This window comes from Gavia stellata, chromosome 17 (genome assembly GCF_030936135.1).
Source record: "Gavia stellata isolate bGavSte3 chromosome 17, bGavSte3.hap2, whole genome shotgun sequence".
Lineage (NCBI taxonomy): Eukaryota > Metazoa > Chordata > Aves > Gaviiformes > Gaviidae > Gavia > Gavia stellata.
In genome coordinates, this window is record NC_082610.1 from 18,892,509 (window position 1) to 18,914,019 (window position 21,511).

General features: G+C 44.6%; 1 protein-coding gene across 1 annotated transcript in view; it reads right to left on the reverse strand.

Moving 5' to 3' along the window:
* The window catches only part of BRSK2 (BR serine/threonine kinase 2), a 318,409-nt gene that overhangs the window by 102,064 nt on the left and 194,834 nt on the right, over positions 1-21,511 (reverse strand). Inside the window, exon 3 of the mRNA XM_059825816.1 lies at positions 7,602-7,687. Within this exon, the coding sequence (XP_059681799.1) occupies positions 7,602-7,687 (86 nt within the window). The remainder of the gene's footprint in view (positions 1-7,601; positions 7,688-21,511) is intronic.

Below are 21,511 nucleotides of genomic sequence, written 5' to 3' on the forward strand. Positions count from 1 at the left end.
ATTAAAGGGTGCCTTTGCCCAAGCCCTAGGGAGCTTTGAGGAATAACTCACAGAGCTCTCCCTGAGGCAAGGCAGCTACATGCTACCTCCAAAGCAGGACTGTAACGGAAGAAACAGGCTGGCTCCGAGCAATGCCTGGAAAAATGCTGTTAAAGAAAGACTAACTGGCACAGAGAACACCAGGACAGTGCATTACCAGATATTTATGGCAAAACAACAAAAAAACCCCAAACAAACACACCAGTAATGATCTGTAAAGAACGAAAAGCTGTCTTTAAGCCATTAGCAAGAATGGTGTGAAATACTAGAATTCTTGCCAGATGGGATTGCCCGCAGCGGCCCATCACTATACATCCCAGTGTGGATACGCAGCTCCTGTTTTCTCAGCCTTGTAGATGAAGACAATTTACGAGACATTCACAGCTACATAAATTGGGTCCTCTGGGGCAATACAAATGTATTTATTATTATAAATGCATTAAGTGGATGGAGATCTTTAGATGAATGCTTATACTGAAACACAAAGTATTTCAGGTAGGTATTATAATGGCAAAAAAATAAGAGTAACAAGAAATACTCTGTGGTGCTCTAGGAATGGTAGTCAATTCACACAGCTTCTTGCTTTGGTCAGGCAACAGAAGGTTTGTTCATCAGGGCATGTGATTTGCTGTCTGTTAGGGAACCAGTTAATAATCCATTTTTTATTAAATGGTACAATGTTTACACATACGACACACAACCTCGCTTAAACCTAAACAAGCAGGTTGGTCTTCTACATAAGCCTGAATGTACCACTGGGTACCATCACACATCACTGGGAGATGGTCTAGGACTTTTACTATGCCAGAAGTTAGACTGGATATTCATGTGGCACAGGCTAGTTTTAAGACGCGCAACTTCAGGCGTGCACTCCAGCAAGATGCAAAACCCAGATGCAGTTACATAGAACGAGATACATGCAAAGACAAGAAAAATCGGGAAGGTTCCTGCTTGCTTCCTCTATGCTCAAGAGTTTACTGTTTTGTGATGCCCATGGGTAAGACATTTCATGAAATGACCACACCTGCTGAGAAGCTCAACTACTCCATTTTATCACTTGATAGTTGATTATTATATGAAAATCATGAGCATAATCCTAAAACTGGGGAATATGGCATGGATCAAGACACTTCAGAGTTGATGGAGATGTCTAAGCAATTACTGAGGCCAGGGACACAAGTCAGGTAGGAATCTTCTCTATAAAGACAGATAGGTCTTTAGTTCTTTTCTGTCCCTATGTTTATTAGCGCCACATCTGTAAAACCTCTTGAAGTTTGGCCACGGAATCAACCACAAATGGAAATGGCTGCACCACAAACAGCATGTGCTAGGCACTGCCACCAATCGTGATGAACTCTGAACCATCTCACAGTAACCCACAATCCCCGGCAGATTATTCACGAGAAACCAGCTACTCCTTGTGACCAATTCAGCTAAGAGCTAGAAAACTCAGCACATTTCAAAGCCCTGGTGAATCAGCAAGAGATCTGTCTGGAACGGCAGACTGCCGAGGAAAAGCCTCTAGAAGAAAAAAGTCCTGGCAATTCCTCTTCCACGCTACCACCCTACTTGCAAAATGTCCTTCCATCCATACATATGAACAGACATACGTGTAGCAGGGAAGAGGTGAAAAGCTGCCCAGCCCAGACTGACATGCTGTAGTTCTTTGACGGCTTTTTCACTGCACTGTTTTCTATTGATTAAATAATCTCTATCAGATATTAAGCCCCTTGTTATTGGCGCAGCCTGTAAATTATTCAGAAGTTATATAAATTCTTATGGCGGGCATGAATTTTTAAACCCTCATTTGGCACCAGGCCAGGAACTCTTATTTTTTTTTTCCCCCAATATTTTTGCCTGAAAGAAAATGTGCATGCGTTAGATTTTTTCTTCCAAAAGACAATTTTAACTCTAGTCTGCTTGTTTGAATGGAGATTGTATTTGATTGCTCATTACGTTTGGACATGAACAGGTTGGGGCTTTTGGGGAAAAGAGAGGTAGTAGGAGATTACGCTGTTGCGCTCTGTACCTTTGATTTATTGGGGATGAAAGGTGTTTTGAGCAATGCCTTTATGGTGTGTAGTCATGCATGCCAAGGCACTGCAGCAGCCATCCTATTTGGGCACGCGATATGGAATGGATCCAGCCAGAGGGATCCTCAGCACACGACCGGCAGAGCTGAGACAACACCCATCAGCTCACTGCTGCAATTCTGCTAGTGACCATATACTTTTGGGTTTTATTCTTCAGAACTAAGTGGCCTTTCCTTTAACATCTAAGGCCCAGACACACAGAACGTTGCCTACTGAAGCCTGGAAGAGAAATGAGGCATGTAAATATACTGTGGCTCTGGAGCTACATCTCCCCTTGCCCTTTGCTCACGCCACAGAATTGCTCCACTACGGGCCGGTCTTCTCCCAAGCCCAGCATCACGGCCTGCATGGTATGCAAGCGTACGTCAGGCAGCAAGCAGAAGACACAGTCAGGCTTTTGGGTAGAGCTTACCAAGACCGTGTTGCACAAGGTGTAGTATTAATCACCACCACCACCTCTGTGTAAGCCCTGCTTTGTGCCAGGCTGGCATCCCTCCTGCAAGCGGTGACGCCTGTCCTCGGCCCAGCACCCCCTCCCCGTCCCCTGGCCCCCAGCCAGCTCCCCGTCTCCAGGCCCACCCTTGACTCAAGACCTCACGTGCACAGGCTCCGCTCCCACAGCTGACTGGCTTTCCTTTGGCTACAGGCGCTTGTAATTCATGGCAGTGCTAAACCAAGTCAACAGGAGAAGAAAAGGGGTCAAAGTAGCTGGTTATGAACATTTCTCTTAATTCTAATCAAGGCTCAGGTGGAACATCGTTTTGTCTTCCAATCCTGTTTTATTTTCTTTTCCTGTATCCACAGCATCTGACAACCCCCAACCAGACTACCAAGAATCATAACTACCACAAAATTAATTTTCAGCGCAGAGCCCTTGGAGCCGCTCCAACTTTCTGAACCCTCCTTCTGCCTTTAGACAGGCTTCCCCGCAGATGGATCGAATGTCAAAGTCCCGGGCTACCAATAACAGAAGAACATGCAGAACCCTTTTTTGTCTTTCTTGCATCCTCTGGCACCTCACAATTAGTTTTCAACAAAAATAAAGAGAATTACAGGAACCTGCAGGAGAGGACTGGCAGCATGAATGCCTCTGCAGACACCACCAGAGTTGTAAGCCTTCGACTCCTGCTGTCAGCTGATCTTGTATAAGCCAGAAACGGGAGCTGTGCACGGGTAGGAGGACATTTTAATTTTGTTACCTGGCTCACTGGGAAGCACCCTCACCTCTGAAATCAGGAGGTGGTGTGTTGTGTACGTTGCAATGAGGCTTGGGCGCTTGCCCAGTGATAGCACTGTACTGTGAATGATGGGAAAGGGACTTGTTGTGCTTGGAAAAAGAGCTGATGAATGCATGGTGCATTTCAGAGAGCAATATTCTGATGTTCACTCCTTCTCTCAAAACAGATACTTGTTTAAAATGCTGATCAAGTTGGACAACATAGGGATTTAACATAAATGCTCCCACAAAATTTGAAAATTTGAAATCTTAAGCGTGAAGATTTGAAAATTAATTGATATAAGTTTATACATCTATATACAAATACCTGTATGCACCTATAAATAGAAATTTACAGATATATATAGACAGACATTGATGGCCAGGGAATTGAGAAATACTAGTATAAACATCTGAAAGAAAAGGGCATGGAGTGGTCCTAGGATGTCTTTATTCTATCTCTTTTCCACTCCCCACCAAACTCCGATAATTTGAACTACATAGCTAATCAAATGAGATCAAAGGGATAATGAACTCCCCGTTGGGAGTTCTGCAGCAAAACTGTATCAGTGAGCTTTATCCCCTTTGGAAAGGGAAGGGCCGTCTCCTGTGGACTGTATGATGGCATTCCGGTTGCCATTCTAACAGCTTCTCCAACAGTGGGACAATCGCTTTTCTAAGATCAAAAGGAAAGCTGAATTTACTGCATAACATGTGGTAAATGTACATATCAGAGATTTAAGAATAAAGCATAGGATTGCTTTCTAGAAAACATCCAAGGCAACCACTTCAGTCACAAAGGACTGGGCTTTGCATGTTCCCTCTTACTCAGTCCTCAACAAGTCTGCTAATGAGAACCTCCTGCTCAGTCACAGTGCTAGTGCTGCTAACAGCGTATGAACTCCCTCTTCCTCTCCGCTTGCTACACAAACTCTATCCAGGGACGATTCAGGAAAGACCTTTTCTATACAACAGCACAGAGAAAAGAGGACCATCACCCAGGTTCACGCATTTCATTTGCAGGGCAGAAACCACATGATCAAAGGAGTGTTTCCCCTCCGATATGCATTACAGAACACACCAAAACTTTGTTATCAGCTTTGTTATCACCATGTTCGTTCCCTTAGTTCATTTACATTTCCCTAAAATTCCTGACTGTCTGAACTTGGTTAGTCAAAATGACTGGTGCACACACAAATTTTGGTAGCTCATTGATCATTCCCCATTATGAACCAGCAATGTAAGTTCTTAACTCTGGGCTTACCCCATACCGGCTACTTTAACTCATTCTTGATCTTTAAAATGGGAGCCCTTCCTGGCTGTTTTGTTTATTATCATTACACGATGGGAGAGAGGGAGGCACAGATTGTCTCTAGCTATTTCTAAATCACCTATTACTGTGGACTTCTTGCTGGAAGGCTGTCAGTGTGATCATACAACAAAAAGGAAATAAGTCAACTGTCAGTAATATTGCTACTGTAGCCAACATAATGTGTATCTGAGGTGGTATTCCAGCACACATACAGAGAGCCACAGTGCAGCTGTGCATTTCCCTATGCACCTAGAACTGTAGTCCAGAGTCTTACTAAGTAAGACACCTCAAAATGCTGGATAAAGAGCTGGAAGTCTTAGAGCTCATAGCCACCTCCATCTCTCCAACCACCTTGGTAAAAAACCACCAAAACAAACAGAAAATGACTGCTAGGCTAACACACGTACGCTAACAGATTTTTATTATTATTTTTTAGAACCCATTTTCAACGTTAAATAAACTGTGGAAAAAGGATTTGATTCATGGTCGCATTAGGAATCTACTCAACCAAGGCCCCTTGTCACAAATTAAATCATAAACCAAAAGTCAAACATGATTTGTGAAATTAACATTTATCGAGGAAATACTCCCCAGCGCTGCATCGTGATTAGTCTCCGGCATCTGAAATATCCCCCATAATTCACGAGCTCCTCTGAAACCATGCCACTGCCGTTACTGCTGAGACGGCATGCATGATGGAAAGGTGCTGCCACAGCCAGAAAGCAATCCCTTTTTTGATGCTGGTGAGAACTAGAGGTCACTGTGCCTTAGGATTTGGGAAAGTACATGCATACACACTTCTCAGCCCCCACACACCTGTAACACTTCGCCCCTCCACAGGCACTCTCTTCCACCTCTTAGATATATCCAAGGCCAGGGCTGTTTCTAATTTCGAACACGGAGGCTTGGCAGAAGCTCCGCATTGTGCCGTTTCTTTAAAATAGTGACTAATAAAAAATGAAACGCAATTAACAGTCATTGGCTCTTTCACAGAGTCAGTGCCTTTCAGCAGAGGGATGCAGTGCCTTTGCGGGGAGATGGCGGACAGCTCAATCTTACAGGCAGAGGAGCTACAGCACGAAGAAGACAGTGATTGTCAAAGGCTAAACGGTCACTGGCAAAGCATGCTTTGGAGCCCAACATTTTTTAGAAGCCAGGATATCCAGATACAGCTTAAAGATATGGGGTGCCTCCCTTTTCAAGGTGATTTTCAGCAGGAAGACATTTTCCTGCCAAGGAATGCAGTCATTTTTTGGAAATCTTGGTGTAAAACCAACCCCACTGCTCTGAGCACTAGATATTTTTCACATGGAGCAAAACAGCCCCCAAGTCTTTTGGGGTAAAGAAGGAGACCTCAGCTCAGCTGCTGGCTTCACAGGCATTCAGAGCAAGGAGAAAGCTTCAGCACCTCTATAACCCATCCCCTCACTCCAAGTGATGATCATGGCCTTTCTTCTTCATCTATTCATTCTTTGCTTCCACCGCTCAAGAATACGACACCTACCTGGGAATATCAGCTGTATGCTGTGTTTATGCAAGTGTGGGTGTGTTTATGTGTGTGTATACATAAGATTACACAACATACAAATAAAAAAGGATCACAAAGAAGAATATTCCCTCTCTCTTAACCAAAAGAAAGCCTGGGGCCTCATCCTACCTCCCTTTAAACAGGAATACAGAGGAATGTACTCTCTTTTCAGGATTTAAGGAGAACTTATTGGTTGTAAAACCCCATTTCCCTTCGCAACCCTTCTCCTGCAGGCAGAGCAGGCTGTGTCATATCTGGGCCTCTGTCCTCAGCTGGGGCACGCTGGGCTTAATGGAGCCGTGACCATTTACGGCACTGAGGACAGAGCACTCGGCATGCAGCTCAGAGAACATAGGAGCCAGCCTCTACCCAGTGCCTGCAGGAGCTCACTCTGGCAACCGCATTTCACCGCGGATGGCAGGCTCTGCCCCAAAGGAGGATGGGGAATCCAAAAGAAATTACTGCCCGCTCTACTAAGCTAACCCTTAGGCACAGAGGCCTCACTTCTCGGAACAGGAATTCATTGCTCCAGTAACAAGAGTGGCTGAATAGTCCATGAGGGACTGTTACCTCCATTCATACCTCCATTACTTTCTTTGGGTAAACAGTCATTCCCTTCTTGTGCTGTGACATTAAGAAGAGGTCACCAATGGATGGTGGTTTTTAAAAATAGTTTAATTTTTTTTAACCACTCTCTTCTACTTGCAATAACCTGTTAAAAAGCTGAAAATAACACTGAGTTCCCTACTGGGTTGCCCTTTTCCATTTGGAGAACATTGATTTTTTTCCCTGTTGTGCCAAGATTAATGTGGCCTGTTTGTTTGACAACAGATTCAACACACCTAGTGCCCTGTCAAGCTAAAATGACTCTGTCTGTGGACAACATCCCTGTCTGGCACTGGCAATGATCTGAAAAAAAAAAAGGCTTTGCTACTTAACTGTTACTGCGGAACCATCAGGAGATTTCAGCAGCCCTTAAAACCAAAAATTGTTATTGATGGAGCAAATTTAAAATATTGTTAGTGAGAGTCGAGGGTTTCAATGAAAACTATTAGGCAAGGGAGGTAACAGTCTGTTACAGTTTTGATTCAACATGGTTCCAGATCACACAAGTACAAACTTTCCTCCCCTCTTGCTGTTTGATAAAAAACATTGGTTTGTCCTCTCCTCCATTTTAAATAGGAAAAGAAACAGCTTATAAGTAAAGTACAGAGAAGAAAATGAGAAACGCCAAGGAAATACGGAGTGTTCCTTCCTCATCCACATACCAGATATCACACGGACACCAGCTGAGGGTGAAAACACACCCTGCTCCATTCTTTCAGAAATGTTACCAAGTTCCAAACCCCTCATCTCCCTCCCTTCCTTCCTCCTTCCCTTCCCCTTTCTCTGGCAAAAGCCAGTTATACCTACAAATATTTTTTATTTTCGTAAACATCATGCAGCTTTAAAACGTGGGGATGTTCTATCAACTTCAGGATGGCTATTTCCCGCTCCACCTGGAAGAAACAAAAAGAAATAGAGAAGATTAGAAGCTTGGTCTTAGAATACATTAGATATTGTCACATATTTGCTTCCCATTTATCCATTTTCCACTCCTCTTTATATGCAGAGCATACAGCAACTTATAACAATGTACCATATTTAGCATTCATATAATTTAAGAAAAAATCAATTTATTCAGCCTCAGCACTCCCTGCCCTGCAGAACAGAAAACCAGCAACATTTTGAGGTTGAAAGAAAAGTCCCAGATCTACCAAAGGGAATTAGCTGTAGGAGTTATATGAGCATTCAAGGCTGTTCCTGCCTCCCAACCCAAAGCCAATGACATATTCTCAAAGTACAGAAACTCTAAGATGTCACTTAGGGCTTTCCTGACCTGCCACAGGCACAGGTGTGGCCATGCTGCCCTACGTATTCCATACTCAATATCAGAAAATCCCCATCCTGAAGAACTCGCAGTGTATGCAGGGGAGACAAACAGCAGAAGACAGACAGCAATGTGATTTTATAGCTGCAGAACTGAGGCACAGAAAGGGAAAGAAATATAAGAAGTGACATAAGAAATACATGGCACAACAAGATATTAAACCCGATTATTGGAGACACAGTGTTCAGAGCCTTAAGCGTAAGACTGTACTTTCTCTCAATTCCCAATCTGTCCGAGCATGGCTACTTCTAAAAGCGTGTCTTCAGCACGGAGTTAACAAGTTGTGACTAAGTCCCTGTAATTAGCTCAAGCCCTGTTCTCACCCAAAATTCCTAGCATGACTGCCGTGGTGATTTTAACTTGAATTTACTAAGGGTATTCATTAGAGATGGAGTCAGTGCAATTCCTCAGCTGCTAGCAAAATTGCTCTGTGCTGCTCAAAGCCACATTGTAACTGCTCTGATTTGACCTAGGCTAACTTGAAGGGAATTAATGTAGCACTGTGGAGACTGTAGATTACTGAAATAAACTCTGCAACAAGACGCAGTCTAAGCATTGCACGGTCGGGCATGACAAATTTCCAGGAATCCACAAAGGCAGGAAAAAGACCTAAAGAAGCAAACAAGGACAACGAGGTCAGTTTTTTTCCAGTCCTTCAAATAACTGATCGTCCTGGAGCTGCTATGCTAACAAACAAAACATGAACAAACTACAAAACCATCCCTGAACATCTCCCCTGCAGGTATCAGACAAGTCATTAGGAACTTGCCCCAGTATACCTTTAGTTCTTGATGTCATTTAATTTCCTGAGATATCATCCTCTGCTAAGCCTAAACACAGACAACTTTCCCTGAATGCCAGTAAGACACTCGGCAGGAAATTAGAAAGTGGTAGTTTTCCAGCACTGTGCAGAAGAGGAGGATTTCCCAGCATGTTGGTTATCACCCCGGTTCTCTCTTCCTCTACATCGCCACACAAAAACAGCAAAAGCAACTCTCGCACCACATCACCCTTGGCCTTCCTCGCATATCAGGATGGAGGAAAGGGTGTTTGTACATGTGTCAATCTTAGTCTTTCAAAGACACTTATTCCTCTCCGCAGAGTCAAAAGTCATCTGAGAGATCTGCTTCCTCACTTGAGATGTCTGGAAATAGCTCCTTCAGAGAAGCGAGGAAGAGAAAAGTGTATCAGGAAGCTCTAATGGAATTAAGTGTGTACGTGCGCATGCATGTAAACATGTACGTACGCAGTTCAGCGCTGCCAGAACTGCTATGAATTCAGTGATACACAGTACTTGATGGTGACAGCTTTGTAGGCGTAACTTACTCATGACCAGCACTTAGATGAAAGCCGCTTACACAAATAGGAAACGCAAGTTGGGTAGATTTCAGCTGTACAGCTATTCCACCAACAAAACAGGGGGAGAGCTAGTTTATTCCATTTTTGTCTCCTCTTCAAAAAGACCTGTTACTCTTTTCTCTTACAAGATAGGCACTGATATTTGCAAAGGGCTTGTTCAGCCGTATGATTGATAAAGTTGGATTTGCTTCACAAATGAGGAAAAAAACCCCAGAAGCAGCACCCATTCCCAAAAAACCACCCAGAAGCAGCACCCACTCCCATAACACTCTTCCAATAGTACTGGGCTTCACCATCAGCACCAGGTACCACAACTGCTCAGAAACTGGAACTCCAGCAAAGTTCCCTTTGGATGGGGGTGACCAGGTATTTCATGGGGAATGTGACGATAGCACTAGCTACGGCAGGGACCAACCAGCCCCGTTCTCCCTCCTGAGCGATAGCCTGCCTGTGACAGATGAAATTCCCTGCGGACGGGCTCTCTAACTGCACTGGAGATTCAATTCTGGAAAACCTCTTGGTGGGGGCGGTGGCAATGTACGTTCAGACCAAGTGAGTGATGGACAGCAGCATCCCGTCAGGGTCCTGCTTGGCTCATGTCCTAAAGCATGAGAAGAGGCGGTGGTTGGAGGAGGGAGTGCAGTTACAGCACTGCATGGCCTATGTTCGAGAAGAGAAAATCAGACCAGAAAGCAAGTATCTACTTACTACCTAAAGATTTGTGCTAGGAACCAATTAAAAAGAAATAACCTGAGTTACTTTACTTTCATCATTTTAAGTCTGAGCATGGAAGGTTCTGTGCATATTTTTAATTTCCTGGGAACTTAATCCGGAGAGGAAATAGTTTCCGAGGTCTTGATTTCAACCCCAGGTATGCAGAAAGCATCCGGCTTGATGTGCCTGGCAGCATTTCACTACAATGTATTCAGTTCAGCGGTGTGCTGCAGCACTCCAGCGCAGGCAGCTTTCCACAGTCTGCTACCTCTTCTAGCTGCAAACCAAGGACAAACCTCATCTACTCATCTCAGTAAGACTTTGCATAATCCTTCAGTGAAAAGGGGCTTTATGAAGGAAAAGTGTCATTACTGTAATTCTCACAGTCCAGGCCCTGGCCCCGTGTAGAGAAGCAAGACTCTAATGGCTGTATTACTTCAAGAACTAGAGATTCCCAGCTCTCTAAACAGCAATCTGATAAAGATCATCCTCAAAAATCTTACAGCAGTTCCCTGCCCCTTTTCCCTTCCAAAGAAAAACAACAGTTCACAAAAACGTGCAATGGACCACCTTCTCAAAAGTCCTACTGTGGTCGTTCCTAATGGGCGACTCTCCGGATGCTATTAATTTTTTATATCCCCACAGAGAAGCCAGTAATTGATATGGGTTGGACACAGACTGGAGATCTCAACGGTGATTTTACCGATGCATGGCTCAGGATGACCTAGCAGCCACCGTGCCATTAGCAAAGCAGAGGTATCTGAACTCACTGGCACAGTAAGAGAGGCCTGAAATAGCACGCAGCTTCCCCTTCTTCCCCAGAGCTTTGCCAGCCCTTGGCATGCCTTTTTTGCGCATCCCTGTGCTTGCAAAGCCACGGAGTGCTGTCCAGCTCAGAGCTGGCAAGGACAGGGGAATGGAGAAACCCTGCAGGGGTGTTTGCTTTAATGCAGATGCAATTACCAGAAAGCAGGCCAAGCTCAGAATAGCCTGGCTAGGGAGGCTCAGAGTCTGTGACAAACAGGAAACATGGAGAAATGTTTGCGTAATAGTTAAAAGAGAAAGGAAAAAAGTGAAGCTTTCTCTGTCACACAAACACCAGGTCACGTCACAGGGTCCCAACTACAGCCTGAGTTGCCTCATACCACAGAAGGTTAGTGACTGCGCAGCACTCCAGCGCCTTGGAGCTGGGGAAAAAGCTGTGAAAGGCTGTGCAGGGCAAATGGAGACACATTGCGAACTCGTAACCTTGCAGGTGCCAATTAGAGGTTTTAAAAATCTATGCAGGAGGCTGATTTGACAGGATGCTCCAGCGATTCAGCTCATGACAAAGAGCAAGACAGGGGCAACGCGACCTTTAGAGGAATAATGCAAAACTCTGGTTCCCTCTCCTCCATCTCTACTTCACCCTCCTTCTCCCCCAGAGGAAATCACATGTCTCTGGTTTAAGCCCATCTCGTCGGCACAGTCTCCACTGGCGACAAGTGCTCTGCTCTCTTGCCTTCCGACTCACAGACACAGGGGGTGTTCGTTCACCTGGAAGGCAAGGAGGGCAGGTCGAGAGAGCCTGAAGGTTCGTCTCAGTGACGAAGAAAGTTTCCTTTTCTCTTGTATTCATTTGCTCAATAACAATTGGGTCACCCATCACCCATGTGGTGCTGTGAGAACTTGAAAAACGAAGTGGGCAGCTGTCTTGTATTACCAGGCTGTATTTTATCAACCAAATCTGTGCAAGCACTATGCAACAATCAGTAATAGAGGTGTTTCTCAAAGAACACCTACGCCCAAAAAGCTGGGGGACAGCAGATGACATTTCTGCTCAGCCGCTTTGAAGCTCACCGGCAGCACACCGCAAAGCTCTCTCTTTCTCCGTCGACATTAGTGGCTCCCATATTGCCCAAAACACAGGCCTGAGAAGGAAGTCTGGAGCTGCAGAAGCAGCGAGAGGCAATAAAGCCCTGGCAGGCTGCAAATGTGTTGTGCTGTGTTTCCTTCTCAGAGCAAAATATTGGAGGGGGGGTGGGGGTGGCAGGTTTTCATGTGAAAATCAAGCCCTCTAATGTTGACTCTGCTTTGCTTTGAAGTAATTAATGAAATACTTTTCAGAACTCATGGCTGTCCCTCAGTTACTAGAAACTCAACCTGGACACAAACCTTCTCTGAGTTCAGAATTATTTAGACTCAGGATGAACTTCAAAGGATGCAGAGATTTGGATGCTCAGGCTGGAAACCTTGTACCAAAGTACCTACTTTCCCCAGCGTCTGGTCTGCCACGCAGTAATTTGCATTTCTATGAGTCATTTTTATAAAAGCACTAAGCAAGTAAAACCTGATGCCTCTACGACCCCTCTAATATATTCCTTCATCCATGCCCAACTTAAGATGACTGCCCATGATGAGAGCACAGAAAGTAAATCACTGTGATACTTCACTGACTTGAAGTGGCAAAACCAAAGGTATTGGATAGGATGAAACTAATCTCAAGTTCTTTGGAAAGTCTGCATTCCTGCCATAACAGAAATATCCCAGGAACAGACCCTGGGATTTTAATAATTTGGTACTTTTTCTTCCATGTGATGTGGGATTGAAAGTTAAAAATGGTAAAAAATGACTGGCTTTGGTGAAGACCAATCTACATCACCTGTTCACTCTTTCCCATAATCACAGAATAAATAGGCTACTCTTGAAATCAGAAGAGAACAGCATTAAAGGAGAAATGGCTTTGTACAACAAGTAACTGTAGGCCCAGTAGGTCTTGGAGGGTCACTGCTGTGGGATATCATTCTTCCAAACAAACTTAAGCCATTACCACATCTAAGCAATTCCACGTTATATCAGTTGCATCCTTAATTTCAATGGGATCATGAATAAAATGGGAAAAAAATCAGGTTTTAAATCATTAGACATTAAAATATCTTCCTCTGCATCTCTGAATCCAGTTGATTTTTCACTTAACGTCGCCTTTCATTACATTTATCCAAAACTACTTCAGCAGGCCATTATGGAAGCAAACGGAGACCCACAGAAGTTGTCCATCTACGGAGAGTATTTCCTGCTGCTATTGTAGCCATTAGTTTCACATTTCTGAATATACTGAGCCAGATTCAAAATGTATTGAAGTCAACAAAAGACATCAATTGACTTAAGTGGGCTTTGAATCAGACCTTCTAATGATCATTAAGTGGTATCTGGAAGAAATCTCCAATTACACAATTTTGACTAATTAAATGCTTTAACATGAATTCAGGTTTTCTGCTAAGTACTAGTAATTACAAGAAGATTCTATAAAAAGTGGATAAATGAGGGGGGAAACTAGACTTAGGTCTCCACAGAATCAGGCAGCTAGACAACGCTGTACAAAATACTTACAACAAACAGACAAAATTACTGGAAAGCTGAGCAATTCCTCATTTTATTGAAAGCTCTATTATGGGCTCATTCCACCCCAATTTTTGTTTGCATGCGTTCTTCTCAAAGCTATTTTCCCACAAATGAAAATGAAAATGAAAATAGGTATGTATGAGAAGCAAGTGAGATGCATATTTGATGTTAAAATTTGCATGTGCAAACTTCTACACCACGACACTTTAGTAGGGAAATTCATTTTCCACAAACCACTATTATAACAGAATGTCAGTTTCTACTCGTCTGTATCAAAACAAGTAGTTTTCCATCGTCCCTTCAAAACCACAACTCTAAAGCTTCACTGAATTCCAAAATTTGGCATGAAGTCTGAGGCTATTGAGTCAGCCGCACGGATACTGTGAGAATTTTCTCGGAAATCCTTTCTGCTGCTGCCAACGCACCTCCACAACAGGACAGGACTCCTGGCCTGGCCTGGCCCATTGATTCCAAGGTCTTGAAGTGACAGGGTTTGGATCCTACAGGTTATCTGACTATGGAAAATCCTACCCAGGAACTGCATGGTTTAACTCGGTAGTTAACACCTGCAGTGTTCCTCAGCACTCTGCCATAGGCTACTGAGTAAATATGGCACTTAGACTTATCTGCAGCGTATGCTTCTTTAAGAAGCATCAGGGCTTCATGCAGGAGACACTGATGGGAGCTGACAAGGAGTGGATTTATTCATTCAGCACTTGAGATTATCTGCTGCCCGGTGGTACACAGCTAACGGGTGACTGACATGCAAGTCTCTGCCAGCAGTCAGCAGAATTGGCCCCTTACACCGGAAGGCAAATAGCCTCCCTGTGCCTCCCGTCACCTTTGGTGAGTGCCACATCCTGGCTGCCATCGCCGAGTAGCGCAGGACACAGGAGACAAACCAATAGCCACTCTGCAGGAGAAATAACCTGATCTTTGACTTGCTTTTCTTTTTCCCTCCTTATCCCGGTTTTTAATGTTGATGCGCGCTGTGCTATGCTTTGACCCGAAGCAGAATGTTTGCACAGCTGGGGTTTTTTTTGCGAGGGGGGAAAAAAACTAACTCATGTGTAGCCAGCCCAGTGTTTATGAGAAACCCACCACCCCAGATCAGCAGCCATGGCCAAGCCTGGGTGAACGCCGATATACACTGCTCCAAAGCAGCAAGCCCAGTCCCGCCCGTGTGAGCAGCCCTCCCTGCCGCGTCAGACCCACAATGCTCACCCCAAACTTAGAAATTTAAGTCTAGCCCCCACAAGCCATGCTGTAGGCAGTACTCACCTGCAGCTTTTTCCCCCTGAAGGACCAACGAACTTACACCTGACTCATTTCAGGGATGTACAGGTTAAAGAACACAAGAGTCGGAAGCCAACAGACCCTGTGCAGGAGCGCAGGAAAGGAACGCAATTCGTAACTCATTTTCCCCCAGTAGAAGTTCCTTCTGCTGGAGGCAGAAGGTATACTCAAGAACATTTAATGCCTTGTGCGTGCTATGCTCAGCTACGGAAAAACAGTCACTACACACAGAGGAGAAACAAGCTGCAAAACTGAGGGGTACGGAGAGCTCAAATAATACAAGTGCAGAGCTCCTTGTATTACTTGGGACATCATATATTTCATACAGGCAGTACCAAACACAACATGGGAATGTCTGCGCCAAAGAGTGGGTGGAAGATGCAGGAGATGCTGAATCCCACTAAGGGAATATGGGCAAGCACAAAGGAGGTGGTACAGCACAGTACAGCGTAACGTTCTGCCAAAAATGTAGTGTAGAGCTTCTGAGAGCACTGGTTGAAGATACGATAAGGCAGAGGGGTTCCCAAGAGCATCCAGGAAAGGGCCTGAGACAGTGAAGTGATGCTGACAGTACCATGGACTGGATCCTTAAGGGAGTCCACCATCAGTAGGAAGAGAAATTTAAAAGCACAGTTTTGGAAAAGCTTCAAAGGATAAACTCTCCATTTCCTATGTGTCTCGGCTAGCCTCTTTCCCCCTCCTCCTCTTTTTCTCCATCAGTCACACTGGCCCCGTTTAGCTCTCTGGCATTGTCTTACACAAACCTCCTTTATACTTTCTCCATAATACTCTTTCAGAAGCAATCAATAGGATTGCTGCTGTTTCCTTCTCTACATCTTTCCTTAATGGCCATCTCTGGTTCCCTAAGAAATAAGGCAGGTAACAAATGCTCCAGGAGCAGGCAGAATAGCTGGAGCTTTGCGGAGACTGGAGGCAGAAGCCCAGACTCCATCCCTGCCTTGCCCCGCTCCACAACAAGCCTAAGGACACCAATCGTTTCAAAGAGTGGAAAACAGATAATGTTATTTTTGTTATTCTACTATATTCTCCTGTTCTTCGCTTTTGGGTGCCCCTTGACCTTTAGATGGATATTCATATGTACTTGTATATTAGGATCTCGCTTTAGCCGAGTTAATAAACCCAGCGAGATACAAATGGTTGATATCTAGAAGGGATCCTCCATCCCGATAGTCCCTCACAGCTGGCAGTGATGGAAGCAGAGACTGAAGCAACCCACAGCTCTCCCCTTTGTTTCCATTTTCTAAATATGCTGTTGAAGCACAACTGCACCTCCCAGAGGGACACGGTCCCAGACAAACAGCAGCAGGGACCTTAGCCGGGAACCGTGAAAAGGCCAAGGGCAACACAGACTCACAAAGCTCATGTTTGCACTTTGCTTTGCAATAAGGAGGGAGCCTTGAGGGGAGGCCTGGCAGCTGCAGGCAGAGGAATCAGCAGCTGACTTTCTGCCAAACCGTGGAGCCAGCGGCTGTGTACTCGGAGGCCGAGCAACCCTTCAGCCCAGCTCTTCTACCACAGAAGATTGGAAGTTTCTATCGCACGGCAGCATGAACAGCAGCTCCCACCTGACGTGCACCAGCTCTACATTAGCACTTCTACGTCCATCTCATCTTAGGGACACTGATCCCAAGAGCTACTTATCCTTATCCATGATGTTGAAATTAGTCTGCTTGGTCCGTAAAAGAAGCAGTCTGAGCAGAGACTGTGTCTGAGGAACGCACATGTCCAGTGTCTCTCTATAACGACATGACCATAACTGGCGTATCTCTATAATGACGTGAACCAGCACGTCAGTTCCAGACAGCCCTGCCCACTCATCTATATGTGGGATTGTAACTTTTTAATGCAGACCCACCTCAACCACAAGCGCGTCTTTCCATATCTTGCAAGACAGGACTGAACAGCATGGGAAAGCAGCAGTGACCTCTCACTGTCTTCATCTCTGGGCTACCTGTTTGGATCTAGCCAACAGCAGACGGGCTCAAAGCCTGTTACTCTCAGCTCTTTGGTGACTCACACAGCAAAATTAGCTTTATGGACTCAGCCTCAGTCCCAGGTCAGGAGTAAACTATTGGTGGACACTTAAATGACTATTGTAAAACTGTCCCCTCCCTCCAACTATCACACATCAGTGCTGAGAAACAACACGAGCTTTCAAGATGATGCTAGCCCTGATGCAACAGCTTTGCCCGTGGTGCCTGCCACTTCTTCCTTCGGCATCACGGATGCAGCAAAGATAGCAACACTGGCTGGGAGCTTTCCTTTGGGTTTTAATCTGCAAAAGGATGGTTAATAAGGCAGGAATTGTAGTACAAAGCAAGAGGTAGAAAGAGAGAGAAGAGGAAGACATAAAATTGCGTATTTTGCCTCAGTCTTGGGGCTGCCTGTGCTCACTCCCTGTCTCTCCTCAGGTTCAGCCTGCAACAGAAGACATTACAGCAAGACTTGTACTCCCCTCAGCGAAGACAACGTCTTCCTCTGTTTTGTACAAGCAAGAGAAGCAGCAGAAAATTAGTCGATTGTTGCCATCAGCATCCAGGATCTCTCACAGCTGGGAGTTAAGAGATCAAAGACAGCAACGAAGGAACATTTTGTTTCTCAGCTATGTTATCTCTGCTCTTCTCATATCCTTCCCATCACACACCGGTCCCTTATTGCTGGAGGTGCTGATGACATCTTGCAGCCTATCAACATCAATATCAGGATCAAGAAACCTCTTGGCAAGGGAGGTTTACAAACAACATTGTAAAGACAGGCTCTCAAACATCTCCGAACACGCAATGAGGATACACCAAGTCATTTCTTCTCCACATTGTCCAAACCTCCTTGAGAAAGGAGGGCTCAGACATCTCTGGCCACATCCTTCAAGAAGGGTCCAGCATATTCTCTGGAGTGGAATACAATTGTTTTCCACATCTTCATTATATTTTCCAATACATTATTCAGTCTGGTCAGACTTTCAGAAGTACTTGGCATTGGCCTATCTCTTTTATCTCAAAGTTCATGGGATTCTTACTACTAAATGAGACCAGAATCAGCCAGCAATGAATGGCAAATTCCACGTTTTAGTTCTAAGCCCCTAGAGATGGGTCTTGTAATATGAGGTCTGCCTTGCTATTTATGAATCTACACCTTGAACATTACTTCCCAGATCCTGCACTGTTTCTGAGCCTTTCTGAGTCCTAATGGTGAATTCTTCAGCTTCACCATACTAAACCATAGCCCTCCATTCTCAAGAAAAGGCAGATCACCTTTTCCACATCGTCACAATCACTTCTGCAGTACAGAAAACCCCTCCCTTGAATTACCTGCGTCACTCTGAAGCAATCTATATGTTTATGACAAGTGGTATACTGCAGTGCAGATGCACCCACCAACACAGCATCATTGCATGGAGACCAGAAAGAGGAAAGAAACGAAGGCAGTTTAAACTTGAGGAAGGTGGTATTTTCATTATTTCTGAAGGTGTTGTTGCGGGTCATGCATCTTCAGAATGCACTCATCTTGAGTCTCTTCCCATTCCTTTGTATCTGCCCTGTGCAACACATCTAATACAGGGTTCAAAGCTATTTGGCTTCTGATGAAGAGCAAAGACAGGATGCAACACTTTGTTATGTCAGGCGATAATACATCACTAAAGAAAGTGCTAATGACTCAAAAATTACATAGAGGAAGCAACAGGAAAGTTCTAACGATAAACAAATTAGCTTAATTCTCTGAAAAGAATGGACTTGGCTGGACATGCTTACTCTAGCTATTCCTGAAAGTGGCAGAGCAAGCATTCCAAAACCAGAAGAGAATTTGAAAATGGGGGTTCACTTAAATCATACCATCTTAGGCCTGTACATCTTGAGATGCTTTGGCGCGTATACAGGCATCCTCCTTTCACAATCTGATTCAAAATCCCTTGCTCTTGCCAGATACTTATGATAACACTTACATGTGCAGATTTAAAAGTGCTCGCAAACAATTTGCTAAGAAGATGGCAGGCTAAATTTGAAACCAGCAGTATTTGAAATGGACAGCTGGGGTAGATCTACCCCCCTCCCTCCCCAACTTTTCAGCATTTTCTGCCAGAGATCACATTCATCAGTCAGCTGAACCATGTTCCCAGATGTTTGGAACATGCAAAAAAACAACCTGTGAATCGGGGAGTTTTCCAAGACTCAGCAATATGGTCACAACAGAGTTTTGGAATGAAAAGGCAAGGGATGCTGTTCATGTCATCCTCTCTCTACAGAAAAGAAAACCAATTACATCTCTTTATAGGAGACATAATTAGCTCCCTTCTTTCCAATGGAGAAAGCCTTTCCCTCCATGAAAAGCTTATACTGCCTCCCACGCAAACACGGGACAGACAAAAACCCCACCAAAATCTCGCTGAGGCGGTTGCCACGCTGAGGAAACCCAGCAGTAACCTCAGATAGGAGGAGACAGTGCCCGTGCTGTGACATTCACATGCTGAATCCTGACTTACGCAAACGTATTTGGGAGGAAAGTACCGCAGAGATGCTCTCCTTGCAGCACACCGAACTCAGTGGGTTTACATTAACATATGTCTGATGGTAGGGATTACAGTGCATCCTACTGCTGTACGATATGAATTTGCATGGGGGTCAGAAGTTCCATTTGCGTACTGCCTCCTACCCTTAAGTTCATTCCTGCACCGCAACAGAAATAATTCCTATTCACAGTCCCTCCTCTGAGTAGGAAATGTGTACTCCAGGTAAAGGATTTACCTTCTGTGCTTTGCTGCTAGACACCGTGGGACGGCAGGGCAGCACCTTCTTTTAATTGCTCTATGCTGGACACGTCTTCCCAGGTCCAAGGAGCCAAGGTGAACTAAAGACTTCTGCAAAGCATCCTTGCAGGGTACTCAGGAAAGCCCTATGGAAGTTTGCCCCAAGCCTGTCTCACATTTTGTTTGCCAGAGGAACACAGTAACATTGCCAAGTCCCTTTTGTTTCTGAGAGTCCTAAAATTATTGCTGGGTGCCGCTCAGCGAGAAGGGCTGGGACGGCAGCTGGTAAGGAATCATGGTGACTTTAGGAGGCCAGCCCTCTGCTCTGCAGAGATCTATGCAACTGTTAAACAGAGCTGAGGCAATTTTCCCTCCCTTGGTAACAGTCTTACTCCATCCCAAGTGGATTACTTGAGGGTTATCTAGAGTTTTGCATGTCCTTTGGTATCTTTCTGCTGCCCACATGTTCTGTATTTAGAGCAGGGTAATGTTACACATCCAAACTGGGAGCCTGTTCTTTATTTTGGAGTGGATTCCTTATGCCACCACAGAAGCCACTCAAGAAGAACCACGTTCTGTAAAATCCTAGGGGCTGTGAGAGCCTTTTTCTGACTGTTCCTCTTCTATTTTTGCATTCTTATGCTTGCTAACATTTCTAAACTGTTAACCTTTTCTGCTACTACTTTTTTTCTGAGGCAGAAGTGATTTTCCTTGCAATTTTCCAGACCTTGTCCATGTTCCCTTCAGGGTGGCTGGGGACTTGAACTTGTAGAAAATGTTTTATTTCCATTTCAACTAAGTGTTTAAAGTGCATGCTTTAGTCTGCACCACTACTGTATAGTAGTGCAAGCAAGAGAAAGACAGTGAAGTGATGAAAGAAGGTGAGGAAAACATTACCTTGTAACTTCTAGCAAACCTATAGGAGAGTAACACGTTTGAAAGCTCTTGGTGGCCAATGTGAATGTTCTTGGTGGCCAACCGGGAAGTGGGGAAGGTCCTTTCTTCTGACCCACTAAACATGCATTTTACAGAGCTACTTTTTTGATGAGATTCCTTTGGACATGTCTTCAATTACCCAGGGACCTAGGCACTGTCATCCCTCTTCCTTCTTCGGGAACAGTAACCTGTTTGAGAAACCTGAGGTGTCTCCACAGGGTATAATTTAGCACTCTCCAGGCATACCAAGATCCCTGAAGCACTGTTGTGTCTCTCTGATCCCTTATCTTGCTCGTGATCTGCAAATGATCAGTCACTTAAAGCCCACAGGAGAGGAGGTTGCTGCCTACCTACCAAAGGCCTGAGTTTGTCACTTGTATCTTCAAACAAAGGAGCAGAAGCTTCACTTAGGGAGAATATATACAAGCATCCAGCTCTGATACACTCTCATTAAGGAAATACGAAACAATTCTTTAAATCTAAAACAGGAAATAAGCAAAAGAGGAAAGAAACAAAGCAAACAGCCCTCCCTTAAAAGTTGTCTGAATCTTTTCAAATAACATAATGTTCCTTGTAGAGGGAATGTGTAGTGCATAGGTGTGTCCTTTCCTCGATCCGAACTGTAGTGTTCTTCCTCATCCTTTTCCCATGATAGGTGTGCCTATTCTCCAAGCCTCCAGATGGGAGTCAGCGCCTCCGTTCAGCTCTTCAGTGGGATCGCTCTGCTGAACATCTTCAGACCTGAGCATTCACTTAACCACCCAGTTTGCAGCAGGCTTCCTTCGTCTGGGAGAAGTGACTCCTGTTACACGGGAACCCAGGACCTCAGAGGTGAAACAGGACTGCAAGAATCTATGGAAGGTTTACATGAATGAATGACTTTGATTTTCAAATTTAGGCCAGAAACAGCCCGCCCAGCCTAATTTTTTCTCCCTCATACTGTTT